Raw genomic sequence first — 21,290 nt, forward strand, 5'->3', positions numbered from 1 at the left:
TACATTAATGGCCAGTGGGGAAGGGCACCCTCTGGATTTGGGGATCATTGAAAAGATGCCCTTTACATTTATGTTCAGTAGGAATTCTGAGGAGTGATACTGATGCTGGAATGTTGCAGGACCTGCAGGGCAGAAAATCAATCTGCCTCTGCTCAAGAAACCGCTAACAACCTCTAGAGCACGAGTGTCAAACTGGCGGCCCTCCAGCTGTTGCCAAACTACAAGTCCCATGAGGCATTGCAAGATTGACAGTTACAAGCATGACTCACAAGGGCAGAGGCAAAATGGGACTTGTAGTTTCGCAACATCTGGGGGGCCGACAGTTGGACACCCCAGTTCTAGAGGAACCCTAGTCCATCAAGACCATTCTACTCCTGCTCACTGTGGCTGGATGATCGCAGCAGATTAAATTTTTATTCTGACCTCTTTTCAGTCTGCTTTTTCTAAGCAATTGACAACAGGTCATTTGGTAGAATGTTGGTGCTGAAACTGACTTTGATAACATCTCTGTGCTCTGTGCTCTGTTGGGAAGAAACTAGTAGCTGCTGAAACAGAATGTGCATCCCTTTGAATGAGCAGCAAGAGTGGGCAAAATAAAATTTGCTATCCAGGCCATTCTGAAATTTTTATTTGAAATACAATCCCTCAGATTCTCTTCTTATGTTACCTTTAACATGGTTTAATATGTCACATTTAATTCTTCATTGTCTTATTGCTTTTTCCATCAAAGGCCATTCCCAGTGCCAAAGCCTTCATTGGAAGATCACTCTAATAGTATTGATGATTCAGAGTATATGTGCCCCTCCTCTCTACCAGTTATTCCTCCTGTGGTACCTAAAACCGAAGCAAAGAGGCCTGTTGAATCCCTACCTCCTGGAATACGGTTAGTGAATATTGTTAACTTTATTGTCAGAACCTGTATGAATGTCAAATCCATATACATAGTAAATTGCTGCAGCCCTCAAGCATTCATGAGTGCAGCACATGGCATATGGACTGTTAAGAGTGTATCTCTCCCTCATCCATCGAGGGGCAAAGAAAGTCTTCGGATTATACTGCCTCCTACAGAGGGTTTGAACATGGGCAACTTATTTGCTAGCACCTTCTTTGGTAATTTTTTTTTTTTTTCTTCCTTAACCACTTTAACCCCTTAGGACGTACCCGTACATCCTCGGGTTGAAGTGGTTATACTGGGATGATGCCTGCAACTGAAGGTGTCATCCCGGTATCAAAATTTTCAGCAGGCAATTGGCTTTCATGTAGATGTAATCTAAGCAGCTGTACAGCCACTTGATCACTTCTACAGGGTCTGAAAAGAGGCCTGCCTGCTTTGTTTACCTGGCTCTCCCATGCGAGAGGGGAGCATGGTACCACCGCTGTGTCTGCTTATGAATCGAATTCCTATCCCACCTTAACAATGCACTTTTTTGTTAGTGGTTGTGTCTTTTCTTTATGGGCCAAACTGATGAGCTTTTGGAAGTCCTTTCTAGAGCTCTCTTCTCACTTGGCAGGTCCTGAACTTAATCCGTTTTTGGCTGTGACTGTATTTTGTTAAACATCAGATAGTACAGTGAGCTCCTCCCGAGCTCTTCAGTTTTTTTAGTTTTTTTTTTTACATTCAACCACTGTGTTGAACGGAAAAAAACTGGTGGTGTGTACCCAGCCCAGACTGTTCCTCACACAGGAGAAACGTCGGACACCAATCTCCGATTCAAACTCCCCAGTCAAGGAGCCATCCGTCTTTATGCTTTTCCATGGGAACTGATGGTAGCCTTTTACAAGAAAGTTCCGTTTGCCCAGGAAATTTCACCTTCACTCCTCCAGACCACTACAACGCAACATTCTGCCATTGTGGGACAAGTCGATCCAGTCTGTCACATAAGAAATGGTTGTTCCTGATCTGGTAGCTCAGAAATCTGGCTCTAGAGGCAGGGAAATTCTTCCCTCCTTCCTTTCTTTTGGAGTATCCTCGTGACAGATGCCAGCCTGTTGGGGGGGAAGGAGTCCTGGGCACCCTGTCGGTGCAGAGGACTTGGTTGTTGAACTGTAGGCAATTTGGCTGTCTCTGCAGCGATTGTATCATTTGAGGGTCATCAGATCCATATTTAGTCAAACAATTCTGATGTACATTGATCATCAGGGAGGAACCAGAAGGCTCTGTGGCGAGAGGTAGTTCAGATCCTGTCCTGGGCAGAACTTTATCTCCCAGCCTTGCCTGATGTAACCGATTGGCAGGCAGACTTCCTCAGCTAGAAGTGCCTAGACTCCAGGGGAGAGCTCTGTACACCCAGAGATGTTTGCAGCTGTTGGGCACTATATATGTGCACCTTCTGGCTTCCAGGTTCAACAACAAACTGGACAGAATTGTCTCCAGTTACGGAGATCCTTCAGCAAAAGCAGTGGGTGCTCTCATGGCTCAGTGGGATCAGTACACCCTGATAGGACATGCCTTTCCTCCCCTAAAACCTTTTTCATCTGTTTGGCAGGATCATTAAGGAGATCATTTCGGTGATCATCATTGCTCCAGACTGGCCCTGGCAGATTTGGTTTGCTATGACTTTTGCCAGATCACCAGGATCTTCTGTTCTCTAGACTGATTTGTCACTCTAAACATGAACAACAGCCCCTAGGAAAGCACTCTAGGGGCTTGTACCTGCTAAATATTCCAATATGTGGACACGTGTTGGATTGTTTAACTGGTGCAAGCCTTGTGGGGTTCACTACACTGCTGTGTCCCAGAGGTGCTTTCCTAGGGCCTGTTTTTTCATGTTTATTGTTAAAGGTCTTATCCTACACACCTTCTGACTAGGCAAGCAGGGAGCTCTACCTTATGGACATGGTTGTTAAAGCCTAAGTTCTGAAAAATGGGCATCTCTGAGACTGTGATTTATATCATGCTGAAATCTAGGAAGTCTGCTTCTCACAAAGTTTAACATTTCATCAGAATGGCACATTTTACTTGATGTGAGTCTCGGAACTTCCATACTAGGAGCTTTCCCATGTGACGAATCCTCTCCTTTCTGCAGCTGGGTCTAGTGGGGTGGGGGGACGTACATAGCCCAGCTCAGGAGCGCACCCAAACAAGTGCCCCATAGCAAGCAGCTTGCTATGGGGGCACTCTGAGAAGAGGAGGAACCAAGGTTGCCAGCACGGGACCCCAGAAGAGGAGGATCAGGGGCAGAGCAGGTAAGTGTAAACCTGGTATTTATTTATTTTTTAATTTTAAAAAAGTGTTTATAACTGCTTGAAGCTGCTCTATGAGCTTCAGACAGTCCCCAGGTTTATTCGGATTTTCTCTATTTTGGGAGGGGGGCATGGCTGGTAGTTGCTGTTTTGCCCTCCCCTCTGTTGGCTTTTTTTTAACATCACTGTGTCGCTCAATAAACAAATAAGAAAATAGGATTTTTGTACTCCTCATATAATTCCATTTCTTAGAGTCCGGTAAGTGACACTGGCCCCGCCCCTCTGTGCTTATGATCATACTTTCTACTGCTTTGCTGCACAACTGAGACATTCTAGTAGGGAGGGGTTTTCCTGGGCTGGCCTTCAGTTTTGTTTGACAGTATCCATTCTTCCTTTAAGCAGCAGTAGATTTAACGTTCCTGTGTGAGTTTTGGTATGCTGCCCTTCCCTGTAACAGGCACTAGGAGTACCTGTTTTATGAGTGGCTTTCTGCTCCAGTTTGCATACCCCTGTTCTCAGTACCCCCCTTATGCATTTGTTTCCCCTCATGTGGTCTGTAGCTGCCTCTGCACTCTTCACCAGTAAGGCACTTTCCAACCGTGAGGTTGGGTGCGCCTCTTTCTCAGGGCCATGAATATCACTCTCCCCATACTCTACAGTCATGTGTGAAAGTTCTCACCTAGTGTAATGTTGGGGAACCTCAGAAACTGTTGCCATTCCTGATCCTTCAACTTCTTCCATTTTGAAGTGCAAAATGCCAAACCCGTGTTACTTGGCAGGTCTTGGTTAGGCCTTGTATACCCTCCTCCTAACATATTTCTTTCACATTGCTTTTGCACTCCCTTTTGTAAGAAGTTGTGCTTCTTCGTCTCTCTTGCAACTTTGTACTCCTCTGGGGCCTTCCTCAGGTGTTCTTGCCCATGCAAAGCCCTCTTGCTCAAAGGGGTTACTCCGTCTGTAAGAACAGAACTTCCTTCTCTCCATTGACCCTGACAGCTGTAGATCTTCCTTGGCTCCCCTTGTATTTTTCCTGTCGGCCCTCTCCTTTTCTTACACTACATGAGGACAACGCATCCTGGAAGCCATTCCTTTTTGCTTCTCTGGGGTTCTTATTACCTTCTGCAGAAATGTCATTCTCCCTCCCCATGGACAGCTCCTTTGAACGCATGGTGTAGGTTCACAGCAATAGATTCCAAATGCAAATACCACACTTAGAATCAACTTCTGACCTTTTACCTGCTTAATTGATGAAGAAATAACAAAGGAGTAGCCCACACCTGGCCATGAAACCGCTTTTGATTCAATTGTCCAATTACTTTTGGTCCCTTGAAAAAGGGGGGCTGGCTACTCTTAAGAGCTGTAATTCCTAAACCCTTCCTCCAATGTGGATGTACATACCCTCACATTAAACCTGAGTGTGCACTTTCAGCCCATATCCGTTATAAAACTATAGCTTGAATTTGTTTTGGTAAATACCTGAAAAAAAATAAAATTGTGCCTGTGTCCAAATATATATGGACCTAACTGTATGTGATATATGTAGTGGGGATACTTCACTTTTTCACAACTATTTTTAGAGATAAGTTCCCACTGACAGCAATGATGTTTTTTGCAATCTAAAGGGGTAACACAAGTGTAAGGAGCATTTTTCCCACTGCCCATCACACTAGTTGTAGATATAGTAGTTTTTAGCAGGGGTTTGAAAGTTATTTCAAGTGTTCCTCTGTTATGAAAAGGTTGATAAAAGCTGCTTAAAAGTGTAACTGAAGGCAAAACATTCTTTTTCATTTTAGATAGAGTAAGGGAAGGTTATAACCTCTGTCAGGTTTTTTTTGTTTTGTTTTTTTTTTTATTTTTTTGCAATCTGTGTCCATATTGGAAGCTGTCTCCTCTATTATTTTTCTAGGGACAACCCATAATTTGGGATTTTCTTTTCATTTCACTTTCAATGATAATGGTAAACTGGACAAATAAGGGAGGGTGAATCTCCCTAATGGAGACAGACCACAAGACCAGTAAAAACCTAATAGGTGTTCTAATACCTCTCCACACTAACCAAAACTAAAAAAAAAAGTTTTTCCTTTTTAGTTTTACTTGAAGTAAATACAAAATATCTTTCTATATGTCAAATATTGAACATTCACACACATGCAGTATACAGGCGTACCTCGGTTTACGAATTGAATGCGTTCTCCAGGACGTTTCGTATTGCAAAAAATTTGTAAACCGAATCGTGGTTTCCCATAGGAATGCATTGAAAACCAATTAATCAGATCCGCAGGTCTGAAAAAAGTAAAAAGTCTTTTATCTGTTCAAACCTCTTTACAAAGTGCACTTTAAAGGCATAAATACTGTACAGGGACATGATTAAAAAAAATGTGTAAATGCATTGAAAACCAATTAATCCATTCCGGGGGTCAGAAAAAAGTAAAAAAAAGTCTCAAAACTCTTTATAAAGTGCACTTTAAAGGCACGGGGCCGGCACTATAAACCTCCCAGGTGCAATGCATCCTAGGGTAATGTTACCTGAGGCGTTCGTAAACCGAGGTATGCCCTTTTTCCACCAATAAAATAGACAACGTATTTTTTTAAATTGGTGGAAGAAGGGTATTTATATGTGTGCGTATTTTTTTTTTTTTCATATATATACTACTTTCATTCAATATTTGACATTTAGAAAGATATTTTGTATTTATTTAGTTCAACTTGGTATTTTTTTGTGTCCTGTGAAAGGAGCTTCCCTTTGACTGGTATTCCAGTCACCTTTTATATTTTTGGATCAATACATCTGCTACAGGGACTGCACTGACTTAGTGAGTTGGCATATTTCCACAGTTTAAACTATTTTACCTCTTTATTAGCAATAAAAACTGACAAGGTCTAATTATTCTCCACTGTATCAATCCCATTAGATATCGCATGAGATAAAATACTGCATGGCTTCATGAGATAAATACTGCATATTTTATAGAAAAATACCGTAAGCTGTATTTTAGCAGTGTTTTTTGTGAATGCCCCCCAAAAATGTAAAAAATGCTAAGTGATATTTTACCGCATTTCTTAACCTCTTCACGCTGGCCAAACGCAAATGTGCGGCCTCCCAGCGTCTGGGCCTAGACGTCGAGCGGCCACACATTTGCGTTCAATTTAAAAAGGACATATGTGCTGAGAGCACGCTCCCAGCACGCTCCCAGCACACATGTCCGGTACTCACGGAAAGGTCCCGATCTCCTCTTTCGATCGGTACCTTTCCCGATCATGTGACCGCCATGATAACGCATCATGGCGGTGACATGACCCTAAACCCCGCCCCGTGTCCCTACATCTGAAACTCATAAAAGGGCCGGGAGGCGCCAGCGTGAAGAGGTTAAAGTGGTCCATATGCTTTGTGAATGGAGCCCCCTGTGTGATATTACTGAGTAGATTGCCCAGCCTGTTGTCAAAAAATGTTCCTGCCTGGGCTCACACATGCACTCTGAAATTCTATTATTTCCCATGGATTTCTGGGTATGTGGAATTTTAATTGAGAGACTTTTGACTTTTTGATGCTTGGCAAAACTTGTTGGCTATGTAATAGTTTGTAACTGGGATTCAAACATCTAAGGACCACTCCAGCTGTTTCTAATTTTCTTTTTAGACCAGCCGACCAGCCGGTTGAAAGAGAGTCGTATGAGACCATGTACAACATTCATTGCCAAGCTACACCTGTGGTCATGGAACCAAGAAGTGATGAAGGTAAGTAAGTTAACATTTGTAAATGAAATAATAGGCAATGCTGGACATGATGTGTTGTATTCTTGTTGGGTCAGGATGGTAATCTTAAATAATAAAAAAGGATACTTTTTATTTATTTATCCTATTGAATTCACAGCATTATTTTAAAAACACCCCATTACATTTACAAGTTGTAAGACATTATTCAGTATGACAGCCAGTGGCAGAATATATACAAATACATTAGTCACTACCTAAGTTAGTATTCTAGCCGGTGACACCACTCAGGATAGTTGTATGACAGATTATATTTAGTGTAATTAGTCAATGTAATAGTTGGTAAAACAGATTGCAAATAATATTGCGTGTTGTGATAGTAATTAGAGATTCTGTTGGTGGTAGAGTGAGATGCAAAGCACAGTGCAGGAAATGAGAGAGGGCTAATGGTATGGACACATGTTGCTGGGGAGAGAGATCTACTACAGATGTGGACACTGCTAAAGTTAAAGCTGTGAAAAACCTACTGAAGCCAGTAGGGTGAAGTAAGGTTAAAACAAATCATGTATTAAAAAACATATTGCACTTACATTCAGGCGTATGGAATAAAGCAGCCTACAATGAGAATGTCTGGCCGCAATGTCAGTCCGCACACCGGTGAGCAATGGCATCACACAGAGGCTCCGCTCGACGCGTTTCCCCCAAACTAGCCTCCTCTGGGACTGGAGATCTTGTACTTTTTTAATAAATTATTGGTTTTAACCTTACTGCACTATGATGCTTCTCCTTGTTTGAACTTTGCATTCATAATCATGATGAGCAATATGAGATGCTAGAACTGATTCCTGGCGGGGACCATACATTCCTTAGATGAATGCATTTATCCTTCCGAGGGTCTGACAGTGAGAGTGACAGCCTGTTGTTTGGATGTACATGTTTGATCTCTATAGCTTGAGATTATTTCAGTTTGGCAAGAAGCCTGCCTTTTTCTAAGGAGCACTTTTGAACACAGGAGCACTTTATATGAAGTTTTTCCAGCACGGAGCACTTTTTTCACAATCAATTTTGGGACTTTTTATTAATTTGTTTGTTTACACCAGTGTTATTTATGTGCATAAATTGTGGGATTTGATTTTCATTTGTTGTTCAACTGTTGAATAAGGGTATACATAATTTAAAGGGACAGCACACTATTTAGTTTATATTGAGATTTATTCTAATCAAATATTTTAGTTGCAGCAGTCTGCACATATATAATTTTTTGGCTAAGCGCAGAGAATTTACTTTTTACACAAAGTATAAATTAAAAATACTTGATTCCTCTGTGCTTTTATCTGCAGTATTTTTAAGTACATGATAGGATTTCATTAAATTATTTGATCCTGAGATATAGCTGTGTTACAAGACCTATCAATACCAAAAGCTGACATGACACAGAGCAGCTTCATCTTTACAAAATGTGCCACGCTGGTAGTCCTACGATTATGCCATACTACGACAGACACTCGTGTATGAATCAACTTCCTCCCATCCCACAGGACACTTGCTAAAAAGCAATGGGAAACTTTCCCAGTACTACAGTTTCTTTTGTGCTTTCTTTCTTCATAAAGAGAACGAGGAAGTGGGGGCACAGACTACTGCTGAGCTGTACTTTCAGTGCTCGGCCTCTAGACTGTGTGTCAAGACTTATTGAACAATGTCTGTGGGGGTGGATGTGGATGCTGCTCAGTATGCAGTGAGTGTGGTGACAGGAAAGAACGTCCCTAGAGAGGGTGTGGACTCTGGAGAGGGAATAAAATGGTGTACTGTTGAACCGAGTGTGCTCTGTGCAGCTAAGTGCACTACTGGAGGCAGCATCCATCCAGAACTGAAAACTGGAGTTACAATCTTCCTTTTATACTATACAGTATAGTATAAAGTGTTTTTTTTCTTTTCTACCACTATCCAAAACTGAATCGGAGATGCATGATAATGACACCAAAGTATTTTGCTTAAAGCTCAACTCCATGAAAAGAATAAAAAAAAAAACCCTTGCTCGCTATATGTAGGGGATTGCAGAACAGGCTGTATCACTTTCCTGTCTCCCTGCTCTGGTCTGTGGCAGAGCCTGTGTCATGATGCACCATACAGGGACATTAACCTTGTGATTACGCTTTGAAAGCTGAAGTGCGACCAGAAGCAATCTCAGCATATGGAGAGGCTATGGGTGACTAGGTGCAGTGCTGTAGGGACCCTGCTGGAAGAAGGAATAAGGTATTTTCTCCTTGGTCCTCTGCCATAGACTAAACAAGCAATTAATACTTACAGTGAGGGGGAGATTTTGTTTTTTCATGGAGTTGGGCTTTAACAGCATTGTATACTGTTAAGTCTGTGATCTACCAGGTCTGTTAGATTTGTGCCAAGTGAGGGAAAAATGTAGCAGAAAAAATGCCATCAATGATGCAGTCTTTGATGGACTTCTGCCAATCAGAAATTCTTATTTTTTCTGAAAGATAGTTACAGCGCAGTTCTGTTCCAGGAGGGTGCCCATGGACCTCCTTCTGGAACCACGCCCCCTGTGGCACACGTCGGGCTCACTTTGTGATCGATTTGTCCTTTGGACTCAGCTGATCACATATTGAGGTGAAGGGCCAATCGCAGCAGCCATTTACCATGTGATCAGCTGTGTCTAATTACAGCTGATCACAATGTAAATGCACTTGCCAGTTATCAGCAGTACTTTCCTCCTGCGGTGTCACAGCATGAGGAGAACAGAGCCAGTAACCGGCAAGTGTGACAGAGGCATGTGCACAGATGATCAGGGCACTGATGATCAGTGAAGCCTATCAGCACACATCAGTGATGGAGAAAAATTAGTCATTTGCAAAATTTTGTAACAAATGAAGCCTTTTTTTTTTTTTTTTTTTTTAATTTCGGTCTTTTTTTATTTGTTTAGCAAAGAATATGATGGTTGTGGGCTGGGTTATCCTGTGCTGGGCAACAGCTTTTTTGTTGCCATTGTTATTTTCTCCTGTAGGTGGTGGGAAGGAGGGGGGGGACCCTGACAGTATTAATTCCTGTGTCTCTGCTCAATGGACAAGAATAAGGATTTTACATTCCTCTCTTTACTGCCGTACTAAAAAAGTCAGTTTGTGGTTTTTAGCCTCATGTATGATAGAATTAGGCATCTGCTCAGGAAGTTACTATTAGGGCTTTTTGGTACAAGAAGACAACTGACTTTCATGAATTTGATAACCAATCTTGTGAAACCAAACCTATATATTTTAATGTTTCTATTTGTAAACACAGAGGAGTGCACTGCCATGTCAAGCAATGGGCCTGAGGATGAAGATGATGGGTATGAGGTACCAAAGCCACATTTGCCAATGGCCCTAGCTCGCCGCACACTTTCTGATATCTCAAACGCTGTACCTACCTTAAGTTCCGCGACTACCAGCAGAGATTCTGGAGCAGGTATATAAACACATTTCTCTTATTTTACTCAAATAATTACTTTCCAGCTTATCTGAAGATCCTCCGTAAGAGGGTGTATTGTGATTTCTATCAGTTCTGGTCTTTAACATACAGTATTCAACAGAAATACACTGTCAAAACTGATTGTAGATTGACACGTGCTTGTTTACCATTTGGGTGAATTTCTCTTTTCCTGGAGGGAGAATCTCTCCAACAGGGATGCAGACAGCAATACAATTCTAACAGAGGTTCTGTCCACTCTGTTCAAAACTAAATGTTCTGTCTTGACTTCTACTTTAAAATCATCGTGTTTTTCAAGAAAGGTAAAATATTAGAAATGTGTATTTTTTTTCTATTTTAGTCTGGTAAATCTGAGGCTAGTTCTATTATGTGCAGTGATATGCATCTTCCCACACTGGATAAACATCAATCACTGCAACGGCACATAGAAAACACCAGGTATCGCTGTACCCCATTCACACCGACACCACACCGCTTCTGTGAGATGCAGTGTAGATAAATGCAGCATGTCTGGGTTGGATAGATACCTTTCAAGTGCTGACGGTGGACCAGGGCTAATGTGTGCAAAAAGGCATACCTAATCTAGTCTGCAGTTCCAACCAAGGACAGAACATCTATAGAAAAACCCTGAAGGGGTGCCTTACTGATCAGTAGCTCAGGCTAAGTTAGCAGAGGCAGTATTCTTGGTGTGACGAGTGACCTCTTGTGTTCATTTGAAGTATAGATTCCTGTACCTGATTATGTCCCTTCCAATACCCTTTGCACCAAAAATCATACAGACGTATGTGAAAGGATTTGATTTACAATCTTAACTGTTGAGTGGACTTGCCTCAGTTTACAGATATTACCTCTCAACATCTCCCAAAGAAGTGGATGTCTGGCTACAAAAAGCATAGCAATAATACACTCCATCCACTAATGTTGTAATGACTGTTGTAATGCTTATATGACTGGACACTGCATGTTTTCTCAATAACATGTGGCCATATAACAAGGAGTGTGGTTTGGTGGAGGAACAATAAATGAAATGTATTAAATTTATATCCAGAATTAGCCTTGTGTACAAGATACTGTGTTTTTATAAAGATAGATTTTTATAAAGTATGAATAATATATTTTCATTACAAATATCTGTTGAGTTTGGTGCAATTAAAGTCCCAAACTCTTCCATATTATCTGTCTACTGTTCCACAGGACAGAAAAGTTATAACAGTTCTTTTCCATAAAAACTGAAAAAGCAAGGATTTGGTGCCCTTATATAAGTGATAAAATGACTTTAATCTCCTTCCAGAATTTGTTTTCCAACAAGGATATACAGTATATACAGTTGTGTTCAAAATAATAGTGTGTTTTTAAAAAGTGAGTAAAGCTCAAAATCCTTAAAATAGCTTTTCATACATACAAATGCGTTTGGGAACACTGCATAGTCTATTCCAAATCAAAACATGAAGAAAAATGTTTCAAATTTGTTATTACTTTACAGAAAGTTAAGAAAAAGGATAGCAGTGTCTGCATTTTTTTTTATTAAGTACATTTTAGAGTTTGTAAACTGAAAAATGTTTGAAGATTTTGCTTTCCTGTGAATCACTGAACTAATATTTAGTTGTATAACCCCGGTTTCTGAGAACTGCTTCACATCTGTGTTGCAAGTCGACCAACTTCTGGCACCTGTGAACAGAGGTATTCCAGCCCAGGATGGTGGAACCACATTCCACAGTTCCTCTAAATTCCTTGGTTTTACCTCAGAAACAGCACTTTTTATATCGCCCCACAAGTTTTCTATTGGATTAAGGTCCAGGGATTGGTCTAGCCACTCCATAACGCTATTCTTGTTTGCTTGGAACCAAGATGTTGCACATTTACTGGTGTGTTTGGGGTCGTTGTCTTGTTGGAACACCCATTTCAAGGGCATTTCCTCTTCACAAATAGGCAACATGACCTTCAAGTATTTTTGATGTATTCAAACTGATCCATGATCCCTGGTATGCGATAAATAGGCCCAACACCGTAGTATGAGAAACATCCCGATATCATGATGCTTGCGCAACCATGCTTCACTGTCTTCACAGTGTACTGTGGCTTAAATTCAGTGTTTGGGGGTCATCTGACAAAACTGTCTGTGGCCCCTAGACCCAAAAAGAACAATCTTGCTTTCATCGGTCCACAAAATGTTGCGCCATTTCTCTTTAGGCCTGTCAGTGTGCTCTTTGGCAACTTACAACCTCTTCAGCGCATGTTGTTTTTTTTCAACAATGTGACTTTGTGGCGGCTTCTTGCCGATAGCTTGGCTTCACATAGGCATCTTCTAATTGTTACAGTACTCACAGGTAACTTTAGATCTTTGATCACCCTGGAGCTAATCATTGGCTGAGTCTTTGCCATTTTGGCTGTTCTTCGATCCATTCGAATTGTAGTTTTCAGTTTTCTTCCACATCTTTCTGGTTTTGGTTGCAATTTTAAATCATTTTGAGATCTAGGCACTAACAAAATTACATTTGCGACTGTGTACACACCTAATCATTTCCAAATCTCCTTCTTAGACTCTGTCTTAGACACCCTCATGAACTTCTCCAAAGGCATTTTAGTCTTTGGCGGGAACGTCACTGTGATTCTAGACCGTTCCGTGGATACCATGGGTCTCTCATCCCATCTCTCTCAAGAGGCTCTTCGCCATTTAAAAACAGCTTTGCACACACATCAGCTGGATGATGTGTGGCAGATACACAATCCAGACACTTGGGACTACTCTTTCCATTCTATGGTGCACAATATGTATTCCCACATAGATTTCTTCCTAATAAAATATCTGGGCTTACAGTGGGTCACTGCCACCGTCACCGCGAATATCTCTTATTCTGACTGCTCTCCAATCATGCTCTCTATTCAACCTAACTCCCCCTTTACAATCTACCTGGACTTGGAAGGTGAATGAGTCCCTGCTACAAGACCGCATGACTTTTCAGGACCTACGGAGGGAGCTGAAAGCCTACTTTGATGCCAACATATCAAATGATCTCTCTCCCATGTGTGTTTGGAAAGCACATAAATTGGTTATTAGAGGTGTCTTGATTAAACACTGCTCCAAACTGAAAAACGAACAGAGCCGGTTTATCCCAGATACCCTAGACAGAATAGCTCTGCTGGAAAGTCAGCATAAACGAGGACAAACATTGACTGTCTTGACTTAACCTCCCAACAACATAGCCTAAAAACTGCTTTGCTAGATGGGCCACGGCTTCTATTATCAAATGCAAACAAGTATTTTACGAATATGACAATCAATGCAGGTAGACTCTTGGCCAACACCTTGCAGCAGCGTAAAGCTCAGACCTTTATCCCTAAGATACAAAAACCTGACACATGATATTCCCACCTGTCTACTGACATTGCAGCTGAGTTCAGAATGTATTATGTGGAACTGTATGATATTAAGGGAGACCATTCACCCACCGACTTGGACTCCCATATCGTTAAGATTCAACGTTACCTGAGACAATCTAACCTCCCAACTTTGAGCTCTGACACCATTGTTGATTCAGACCACCCAATCACACCTTTAGAATTTTTACAGGCCATTAAATAAACCAAACCAGGCAAAGCTCCCAGACCTGACCGTTACTCCCTGGCTTATTACAAACACTTTCATGCTCAGTTGGCTCCACACTTCGTAAAGGCGTTCAATGTCCTTACTTCAAAACATCATGTCTGACCTGAAACATTGCAATCCTACATAACTGTTCTACCCAAAGAAGGGAAGGATCATACCCTGTGCCAGAATTTCAGTCCTATATCTTTTTTAAACGTAGAACTTAAACTTTTTACTAAGATCCTAGCGACCCGCCTGATTCAACATTTACAACATATTATAAATTTTTATCAGGTGGGCTTTATGCCCAGAAGAGGCAAGGGATGGAACAATCCGAGCCTTAAATGTAATCCACTCCGCCCTGTCAAGGGCTAACCTTACTATCATCATTTCCACAGATGCTGAAAAAGCCTTTGACTGGGTGGATTGGGATTTTCGTTAGTCTACTTTGAAGGCCGTTGGATTTGGCAGCTCAGTGATCGGCTGGATTGAGTCTTTATACTCCAATCCTATGGCCCAAGTCAAAGCCAATGGCATACTCTCTTAGCCCTTTGATATAAAAAATTGGACGCTTCAGGGCTGCCCTGTCTTCTCTAATAACTTTGGAGCCATTTTTATGTCATATACGGCCAAACTCTACTATTAATGGCATTGAAATCGGACGACACCAGCATAAGGTCTCGCAGACAATCTTCTATTTTTTATTAGTCAGTCTGATATAACTGCCTTACCTAATGGCTGAGTTCTAAATTTCAAGATAAATTTTCAGAAATCTGAAGCAGTAAACCTGACTCTACCGGGGGTGATCCTACAGAGACTCAGATCCAACTTTTCCTTTAAACTGGCTTCCTTAAGCATCAGATATCTGGGAATCCAATTGGCGAATTACTTCTCTAAAATGCCTAATGTTAGACTATACCAATTGGCGACTCGCCTCACAAGAGTCATTGATTGGAATAAGCACTCACAAACTAAACAATGGGTAGCCATGAAAAACCACTCCTCTCCCACACCTCTGTCCTGCCATGGTGCCCTTCCCTACCAACACTATCTTTGCATACTCATCCGACCATTACCCTAACTTGGAAACTGTGTGCAAAGGCGTTTACATCTCTTGGCATTTCGTTTTTTCCCTTGCCTCTCTGACCCATATTGGGCAATCCTAATTTTGGGCAATCCTAATCCCCCCAGGATTACAGAACGCGACTTTCTCCTCTTTGTGTCAAAATGATCTATACTCTGCTACCCATTACATCAACCATTCACAATGGTTAAGGGTACACCAGTTGTGGCAGACGCCACCATTTGCCCACCTCAATAGATTCCATTTGCTTCTAATATACCATATTCTGAAATCTTTACCACCAACACCGCAGTTTACCTGCCCCCTGTCGATCTTTTAAATGGAATGTAGACCAGAAGGCGTGCATTGTCTTTCAGTTACAAAGTGTTATTGACGGAGTCGTCTTCCACTGCTCTCATTCCTAGACCAATGGGAAGGAGACCTCCTAATCTCTATTTCAGAAGATCGTACAAAGTTTTTACTCTCTCCTACAGATCATCCATTAGCAGTAAATACCAGGAGACAGGCTATAAATAGCGAACTCCCCTTTATTTTTTTTCAGGCCCCTTTACCTCATAATACTCTGGGCTTTCTGACATGGGTCAGTTTGCTATCTATATTATATTGTCTTAAGGGAATCTGTTTGGTACAACAACTGTTATCATATTGTCTGACTGTGTCTCCCCATGTATGTTTCATCGCTTTGATGGCACAACACCTACTCTGAGGACCCATGTACTGAATGCCTGTATTTTTGGAATGCCTGAAATATACTTAAAGCAGAGTTTCTGTGAAAATAAAAAAAAAAACTAAAAGTCAGCAGCTACAAAAACTGTAGCTGCTGACTGTTAACAAACGGATGTTTACCTGTTCCTTGATCCCGCGGATCACAATTACAATCTGTTGCAAGACTAGAAAATTTCTGTTCACAGACTCTCTGATAGAGCTTGAGCTATTTTGCAAAGAAGACTGGGCAAACATTTCACTCTGTCAATGTGCAAAGCTGATAGAGACATACCCACAATTACAGACTTGCAGCTGTAATTGCAATGAAAGGTGGCTACAAAGTATTGACTCCGGTGGGCTGAATACAAATGCACGCCACACTTTTCAGATGTTTGTTTGTAAAAAAAAATTTTGAAAACCTTTTATCATATTTCTGCCACTTTGTGTTGGTCTATCACATAAAATCCCAATAAATACATTTACGTTTTTAGTTGTAAAATGACAAAATGTGAATACTTTTTTTCAGAGAAATGCAGCATACCCAGTATGTACAACATTTGCTGCCTTTGTCCTTAAATAAGGGCCACCTTTTTGACACCTGTTTTCAGACTGAATGACCTCACTAACTGAACTCCACACTGCTATTATTTTGAACTCGCCCTTTCAATGAATGATTCAATTATACAGAATCAGCAGCATGCATGTCATGACTGTCTGGTCTGTTGGTTTTCTATTACTCTACTACACTGATTAGTAAATTATTTGCCATGTAAAAAGTATAATTTATGCCAAGATGAGTGATTGATCTGGTTAGTGATGTTGGACTGCTATGATTTTGAACACAACTGTAAGTGTCCAGTTTAGTTAAAACATTTTATTGCATGGAATATAAAGCAACATGCCATTTTTTTCTGATAAAAATTGTGTTAAAGCTAAGCACTAGAAATCTTGGGGCATGTTATGGCTCTAATTAACCATCTGATTATGCGAGTAAGATGGTTTAGACCTTTCCAATCATAACTGTACCCAGAATTAATAGGTTTCCCACCTGTTAGCTGAAATCTCATTTTGTCTAATTTTTGGAATATGTACACAACTGCAGCCCTTCAAAATATATTTGCTTAAAATTGATTTATTTTTTCAGGACTCCAAGAGTCATCACCTGTTCCAGAGCGTCCCCCAAAACCCTTTCCTAGGAGGATGAACTCTGAGCGTCGTCCTGCACCACCTGGTGGTGATGCTTCTTCTCCCCTCTCCAGCGAGATTGAGAGTTTACTGAGCCAGGGATATTCTCAGCAAGATGTGAATAAAGCCTTAGTCATTGCCCACAATAACATTGAGATGGCCCGCAATATCCTGCGTGAATTTGTGGCTATCCCATCACCTCCTCATGTGGCTACATAGCAATTGGATTTCCAGATACTGCCGTACACCATGAACGAAAGATCGCACATCTGATCCTTGAGCTCGAGTGCAGTGGGAAGTAGCAATGGGACCAGCTGGGTTTAATGTGGGTATAGAAATAAATGGATGGAGAATTCCACCCCCCCCCCCCCCCCTCCCCCCCTCACCGGAAGAGTACAGGGTAGGGGCATCAGCCTGCCAATAATTAGCAGTGTTACGTCAGGTGATTCTTAACCAGATTCTCAATCAGAGCACTATGCTCCATTAAGCGTGTTTTTCAAATTTCCTCTATAACATCTGGATTACTACCATCCTGAGAATGAAGACATGGGAAGCTCTGATTGGCTCAGGTCACTATCATGGATACACTGAACCCATCTTTCCCATCCTTTTTTTTTTTTTTTTTTTTTTTTTTTAAGTTAAACTGCCTGTTGTAGGTCCTATGATTTTCTGTTTGTGTATATGGGGAAATGCATTTTCAAACATTTTGTGTGCTTTTTTTAATTATCCAGTGTTATTTAATGGACTTTATTTGCACTTACCAGTGCACTCTGGGGGACCTCAGTGACATTAAAAGTTGCCTTAGCATATAACCTTTTATTTTAAGCTCATAAAAGCCCACTATTAAAGACATTCTAGAATCACTTGTTGAGGTCCTATTTGGCCTTGTATTTTAGATTTTTTTTTTTTTTTTTTTTTTTTTAGCAAGTCCTGTGACTAAGTGCAGTGAGGCATTCCAGGAGTTTGGTGCCAACACTAATAACTTCAGGGGTGCAGTATGCCACATGACTCAGGGCAAAGGGGAGCTGTCACATTAGTACAACAGAATAAGGGTGGCATATTAGGCAGAATAGAAGGGAGGAAAGTGTAAGGATGTGACAGTGATATTATATGCAGCCACACACTGATAAATTCTCCTAATTTATTCTACATGTCTTACTGGCTCCACATGACATGTAAAGAAAAATATGCCTACAATCATAACTGTGTAGCCATTTGTAATAATATCAGTACATGTGTCATATGAGCATATGTATATTTATTTACATGTATATTTATATATGCTGAAATCATAGCTAATATGTACAGATTTGGTCAGATGTATTGCTCCCCCATGCTACACTTAAAGAGCAAATCACATCTTTTGTTGATGACACGTGAAATTGAAGGGAAGAGAATGTAATAGTGCTTAATTACACTTCCAGGTCTCTCTTCATCAGACCTGCAGCATAACGTCTTGCCATCCATGTAACAAATATGTGCGTTGGCAAAGAGGCTGGGCTTACCCACACGTCGCTTGTGTGTCAGTGGGCAGCCACAATGACCAAGCTGCCATACACTGCTTTAGTACTGGTCTCTAGTAATGATTCGAAGCTGGCTCCTGATCATGTGAAGACTGACATTCAATCATAGTGGTCACGTGATCAGACACTCCTTTACACACTGTGTAATGAACAGGGGAAAGGGTTAAAAGTCCTCGTCTGAAGAGCTACCAAGGCTTACAGCCTACAGCTTATTTCCCCTCTCAACTAAGTATTGGAATCATAAAGGGTGTGGAGAACCTTGAGGCTTTTTGCACACTGCTGCCTAAAAACACAGTATTTTTAGGCATACAGACTATTTTCTATTTTTAATGATGTACAGCACATTCATAACCTGTTCAGTCCATTTTCACTTTTTTTCAATTTTATAGTGTTGCAGCCTGATACTACAGTTGTTTAAATTCATTTTGTCATTAATCTACATTTAGTACCCCATAATGACAAAGTGAAAACGTAATTTTGGCCACTGTGCTCTTAGGAACCTTCAGTGCAGCAGAAATTTTTTGTAGCCTTCCCCAGATCTGTGCCTTGCAATAATCCTGTCTCTGAGCTCTGCAGGCTGTTCCTTTGACTTCATGGCTTTTGCTCTGATACAGTGTGCATTGTCAGCTGTGAGGCCTTTCAGATAAGTGTGTGCCTTTCCAAACCATGTCCAATCAATTTAATTTACCAGAAGTGGACTCCAATCAGGGTGTGAAAACATCTCCACATTGATCAAGAGAAATAGGAGGCACATGAGCTAAGTGTTGTTGCAAAGGGTTTGAATACTTATGCCAATGTGATTTTCATTTTATTTTCTTTTTTTTTTTATAAATTCACAGACCTTTCTAAAATTCTGTTTTCACTATTTCATTTTGGGGTACTGAGTGTAGATTAATGAGGAAAAATGAATTTAAACAACTATAGTATCAGGCTGCAACATAACAAAATTGAAAAAGTGAAGGGGGTCTGAATACTTTATGATTGCATTGTAAATGCAGACCATTGTTTTCAATGTGTCTGTACTCAAAGGCATGTAAACATGGTCTGTGTATAGATCAGTAAATAAATTACCGAAATCTGCTTTGCCAGTCAGTATTTGTGCACATACATCACACTTCCTTTTTTAAAATAAAGGTAGAAGAATTGTTACTCTTTTGAACATACTGTATACGTGCAAATGCTATACAGATGATCCCTGTCAGGAATATCTGATGTACACACACACCACACACACCACACACACACCACACACATTCAGTGTTTTTGAGAGCTATGCTACCTAAATAAGCTGAAAACTTTTCCTCTGCTCACTGTGGCCCTTATGTCATTACAGGACACCATAGTGGTAAGAGAGGAGTCAAACTCCCAGTAATGTCAAATGCTAAAGGGTTTTTTTTTTTTTATAAAGAGGACTTCATAGATTAATCCTTTTCTTTGCAGACATGCCATTGAGGTAAAGTTTTAGACAATTAACAGGGTCCATTTTAGGGGTCAGCTCAGTTAAGGGCACACTACACTGACCACCCTTTCCTAATTGACCTCAGGTTGTCTTTAAACGTTTAGTATGCATACTTAGAGCAGAGGTAGGCAGTGATCATAACCCATGTGTGCAGCAATCATGTAGCCAGTTCATTTTTTCTTTCCATCATGGGACAGTGTCATTCATTTACAGCTATTTTTAACAGTTCAGTTTTCTCTCTTAAAGATTTTTAAACCTGTATGAGAACAGCTTAGCATGGGGTTCAGCAGCTTTTCTATGTAATGAGTAGATGGGACCAAATTTCAGTCCCATGTGCTCAATAAGAGAGAAGTGGAGTAGATGTCTTTATGCCTAGTAGAACAGATGTTTACTTGTCACAGGTTTCCCTGTTTGCTTCATGGTCACCTGTTAAGTGAACAGCAAACCGGTCTAATTATTTTGACTCTTGAAGTGCTTTCCCTTCAAAGCTGATAAAAAGCAGAATAACACATAGGAACCATAAGTCACCATCCTCCTGCAAAATTATAATCATTTGTGGGTTTTTTCAATAATTCTTTGGGTTTTGTTAAACTACAGTGCTCTGTATATATCCAGTTTATGGGTAATAGCGTCCCCTTAACCCATGATATTTTGAAGTCTCCAAATAGTAGGCAAAAAGCCATTTTATGAAGGCATTACGAATGACTACATTGCGTTTAAATAAATTAAGTTATTCTTTCCTCCTTTTATACAAATTAGCCTTGTACTCTACCTGTTTGGTATTTTGTGCACATCATTAATCTGTATTAACTCTTTCTGTCTTGCCTGTTAACATGACATTTTTGATTTGGTTTGGTTCTGTTTTAAAGCCCAACTTCAGCTAAACCATTTTGCTGTCTGTGTACTGGTTGTGATTTCCCTTCACTTCCTGTTTTGCCACCTACCAAATAGAAAGGATGTTGAGAAAAATCTGCCAGATGGAGACAAAGCAGTGAGAACTCAACACTCAATAGTTATTGCTGCAGTTGGGCTTTAAGGCAGTGAAATGTTTATTTATAAAGGGATAACTGTTATGAAAGACCCTGCCCTTCGCCCTAATTTGTGAAATTATGGTAACTAGGTGGGAGCTAGAGATGTTTTCTTATGTGTATTTTCTTTACAGGTCAAAATAGAATTTTGTTTTCCTTGAAATTTGCTAAATTTACACTGTTTACATCCACCTGTTGAATTTACAATCCAGTGTTACGTTTTTCATGCAAATGTATATTGGCAGTTAATATGTGATATGGTTTTATTTGCCAACGTAGGTAATTAAATGAAATACAATGTCAGAACAGCAGGGCAGAGAAACTTTATATAAGGTTATCAGCATATAACAAT

The 21,290-nt window shown here is 40.6% G+C and overlaps 1 protein-coding gene across 1 annotated transcript in view; it reads left to right on the forward strand.

Annotated features, from left to right (window-relative positions):
• CBL (Cbl proto-oncogene) overlaps positions 1-19,277 on the forward strand; it is a 110,753-nt gene extending 91,476 nt beyond the window's left edge. The window contains exons 13-16 of the mRNA XM_089678568.1: positions 731-883; positions 6,821-6,918; positions 10,183-10,347; positions 16,888-19,277. Coding sequence (XP_089534694.1) covers positions 731-883; positions 6,821-6,918; positions 10,183-10,347; positions 16,888-17,147 — 676 coding nt within the window. The 3' untranslated portion in view covers positions 17,148-19,277. The remainder of the gene's footprint in view (positions 1-730; positions 884-6,820; positions 6,919-10,182; positions 10,348-16,887) is intronic.
• Positions 19,278-21,290: the final 2,013 nt, after the last annotated feature.

Source organism: Staurois parvus, unplaced genomic scaffold (assembly GCF_062004578.1).
Source record: "Staurois parvus isolate SC_StPar_1 unplaced genomic scaffold, SC_StPar_1.0 ptg000207l, whole genome shotgun sequence".
Taxonomy (NCBI): Eukaryota; Metazoa; Chordata; class Amphibia; order Anura; family Ranidae; genus Staurois; species Staurois parvus.